This window comes from Primulina huaijiensis, unplaced genomic scaffold (genome assembly GCF_012295235.1).
Source record: "Primulina huaijiensis isolate GDHJ02 unplaced genomic scaffold, ASM1229523v2 scaffold15321_ERROPOS2750371+, whole genome shotgun sequence".
NCBI classification, from domain to species: domain Eukaryota; kingdom Viridiplantae; phylum Streptophyta; class Magnoliopsida; order Lamiales; family Gesneriaceae; genus Primulina; species Primulina huaijiensis.
Window position 1 is genome coordinate 50,658 of NW_027343115.1, and position 2,788 is coordinate 53,445.

Here is a 2,788-nt window from a genome sequence, read left to right on the forward strand (position 1 = left end):
AATCTGCTGGATTCTAATCTACTGGAAAAACACCATCTTCTGAAATATTAACTTCTGCTGGAAATTTTGCATTGCTGCTGAAATACTGAAAATTCGGGTTCTCACAAAAACGCTTTTGAAAAATGGTGTTTTCCCATTATATTTTTTAAGGAAAAATTGAAATTTGCTGTTTGATATTTTTAGAAATAAAAATAATGATGTAAATTAATACATAATACTTTTAATTGAAAAAATATTATTATATAATAATTGTTCAAAAACCTATTTACTTATTAAACAACTTTGTTTTATAGAAAATATAAATCTTTAAAATTTGATCATTATAATTATAAATAGCATATTTGGTCAATGATGAAAATTTTCAATTAATATTATATTTATTAATAAGAAAAAAATGCATGCAATTTGAATGAATTTCATTAGATGTATTTCTGTCAAAAGATAAATAATTAAAAATTAAATGTGTAATCATTTAGAAAAATAATAAAAAATAAAATATATAGACTTGAGAAAGATTTATTAATGCAAAAAAAATAATTAAAAAAAAATGATCGTAATCGGTACTAATTAATTATAAATTTTTGCAATTGCTCTTCAAGGAAGGTAGAAAATACACGTTGTATCGCTGTAAAATAATTTAATGACCGGTTTGGCCTCTCAGCAAATCTACCACAACAACACTGACGTTGTCGGCGCTGTGGCGAGCCAAGGCTAGTTTGGTCAAAAGAATTGACGCATCCGAGCAAGCCTTGTCGGAACTCTCCCCTGCCGCCGTGACGGTGATGTCATTCCCCGGCGATATCAGCGGCGAACGCGGTTTACACGATTGTAAACATTTGAGCGCCACCCCACATGCTGTTTCGTTCGAAACCACATCCCAAAGCCCGTCGCTGGCTAATATCAAGCACTCGTCCTCTTCCGTCCTCTCCGTCACAGTCACCTCCGGCTCCGATATGACGAACGGCTTCAAGTAATTATCACCTGAATAAAGAAATCGTAAATAATTTCTTCACGGATATTGAAGAAACGAAGTTAAATAAATTTCGCTAATTCTGAATGAGGAAAATGAGAGTCACCGATTGCACGAGACATTGCTAAGACGCCAAGAACTCGAGCCCCGTCCCAGTATATAACTCGGCCTCCGGCTTCCTGAATCCGTTTCAGTTCATCAGGTCGGTCCGGCTGTAATCGAAGCAAAATTCACGTCAAACCAATATTACAAATTTAAAGTTTTTCTTGACAGAACGTTGAATTTCAGCATATCAATCAACCTTATGGTCCACGGAAAGGGGAATCGCCACGCCGTTTCGACAAAGAATAGCTCGAGAATCGCCACAATTCGAGACGATAATCTTTTCCGGCGTCACGATCGCGACCACAGCGGTTGATCCTACAGCCTCACTCTGTGGAGTCTTCAGCTCGCACCGGCAGGCGGATGCAGAGACTTCGTCCACAGCTCCGCCGCCGGTAGACCATTCGGTGACGTCCTTGTCCATCTTCGAGAAACTTTCGGACATAATTTGATCCCACGAAGCTCCACCGCCGCTTTCGATCTCGTTTTTCACTATTTCGTGCATTCGATCCTTGCACCTTGTCGCCACCTGGAAAAAACCAAGTCAAGAGGAACAATCAAAACTCGTTCGCTGCAAAAAGATTTTGTTTTTATCCAGGTGCCTTAAAGCAGAGTTTCGATGCTTACGTGTGAGCAACCATGACCATCGTAAACTCCAAAGAGATGAATCCCCCCCGTTAAATTAGGGTTTCGATCAGAAAAACTGGGACATATCGCCACCGCATCTTCCATGTCTCTCCTCCTTCCGCAAACAGAAGTCATACCGTATTTTGGGCACTCAGGAACCGGCTCTCCAAGCTGCTGTTTCGAAGTCGATGCTGTCAACTCTAACGGTTTTGTTTCAAGCCCTTTCACCCCGGTTACGTCATAATCAATCAATCCCTTTTCCATCTCCTTCGCCTCGCAGTTGTGAACGTCCCTCGGCGAAGACACCGGAACCACTTCCTCCATCTTCTGCCGCTTCCTTCTTCCGCCACCCTCCATCGGCGTCGCCACCGCATTATCGGTCGGTAGAAACTTGAACTGGTGGATCTCCAGCAACCTCCTCCTCCGAGCAGATTTCGAGCTCGGCTCAACCGGCGCAGCCGTCTCCGTCTCACCAATATTAACTCCGCAGCACATACCCGCCATGATTACAATCTTTTGGCAAAGGAACAACGGAAAACACAAGACAGAGAAATCAACGAAAATTCAAAGAAACATGCGAGATTTTATGCACACACATTATAGTAATTGTTGATTGAGCGGGCAGCTGCCCGCATGCCCGTCACCGTCCCGGGCAGGAAAGTGAAATGTACCCGACACACATAGTTGGTTTGACGTAGAAACACTGAATGAGAAAAGGAAGATCTGAGCCGTCCATTCATCTCTCTCCTCATCGTCGTGAACCACGTGTTTGGGAATATTACGCGAACCAATGAGAAGCTAACACGAATCGTACCGTAATGACACGCATGTGATCTAAATAAGTGGGTCCTACTTTCTTTTTGATTAAATAATTATTTAATTTTTGGTGAGTTGACTCCTTAAAAACTCACCGAATTCTTAAGTGTGTTCGCCTTAAATTTTTCGCCACGTATTCTTAACTGACTTGGATCCGATGCCAATTATCAAAATAATTTATTGGCTAATTTTTTTTTTTAGTTTTTGCACAAAATATCGAAATATATATATATATATATATATTTATTTATTTATTTCCTAAATTTCTCTTTA

At 40.4% G+C, this 2,788-nt stretch overlaps 1 protein-coding gene across 1 annotated transcript; it reads right to left on the reverse strand.

Annotated features, from left to right (window-relative positions):
* Positions 1–548: 548 nt before the first annotated feature.
* LOC140965889 (protein phosphatase 2C 37-like) lies at positions 549–2,337 on the reverse strand. The gene is made up of 4 exons (XM_073426120.1): positions 1,700–2,337; positions 1,272–1,601; positions 1,077–1,182; positions 549–981 (listed from the first exon to the last, which is right to left on the reverse strand). Exons 1-4 carry the CDS (start codon positions 2,201–2,203, stop codon positions 638–640), a joined length of 1,284 nt encoding a protein of 427 aa, XP_073282221.1. The 5' UTR covers positions 2,204–2,337; the 3' UTR covers positions 549–637.
* Between the last annotated feature and the right edge of the window lie 451 nt (positions 2,338–2,788).

Excerpts from the sequence above, each read along its gene's own strand:
- LOC140965889 (XM_073426120.1), bottom strand. The coding sequence starts at position 2,203 with ATGGCGGGTATGTGCTGCGGAGTTAATATTGGTGAGACGGAGACGGCT. Across the intron at positions 1,602-1,699 it reads ATGGTCATGGTTGCTCACAC|GTGGCGACAAGGTGCAAGGA; the intron begins GTAAGCATCGAA and ends GGTTTTTTCCAG. Across the intron at positions 982-1,076 it reads AGCAATGTCTCGTGCAATCG|GTGATAATTACTTGAAGCCG; the intron begins GTGACTCTCATT and ends TTCTTTATTCAG.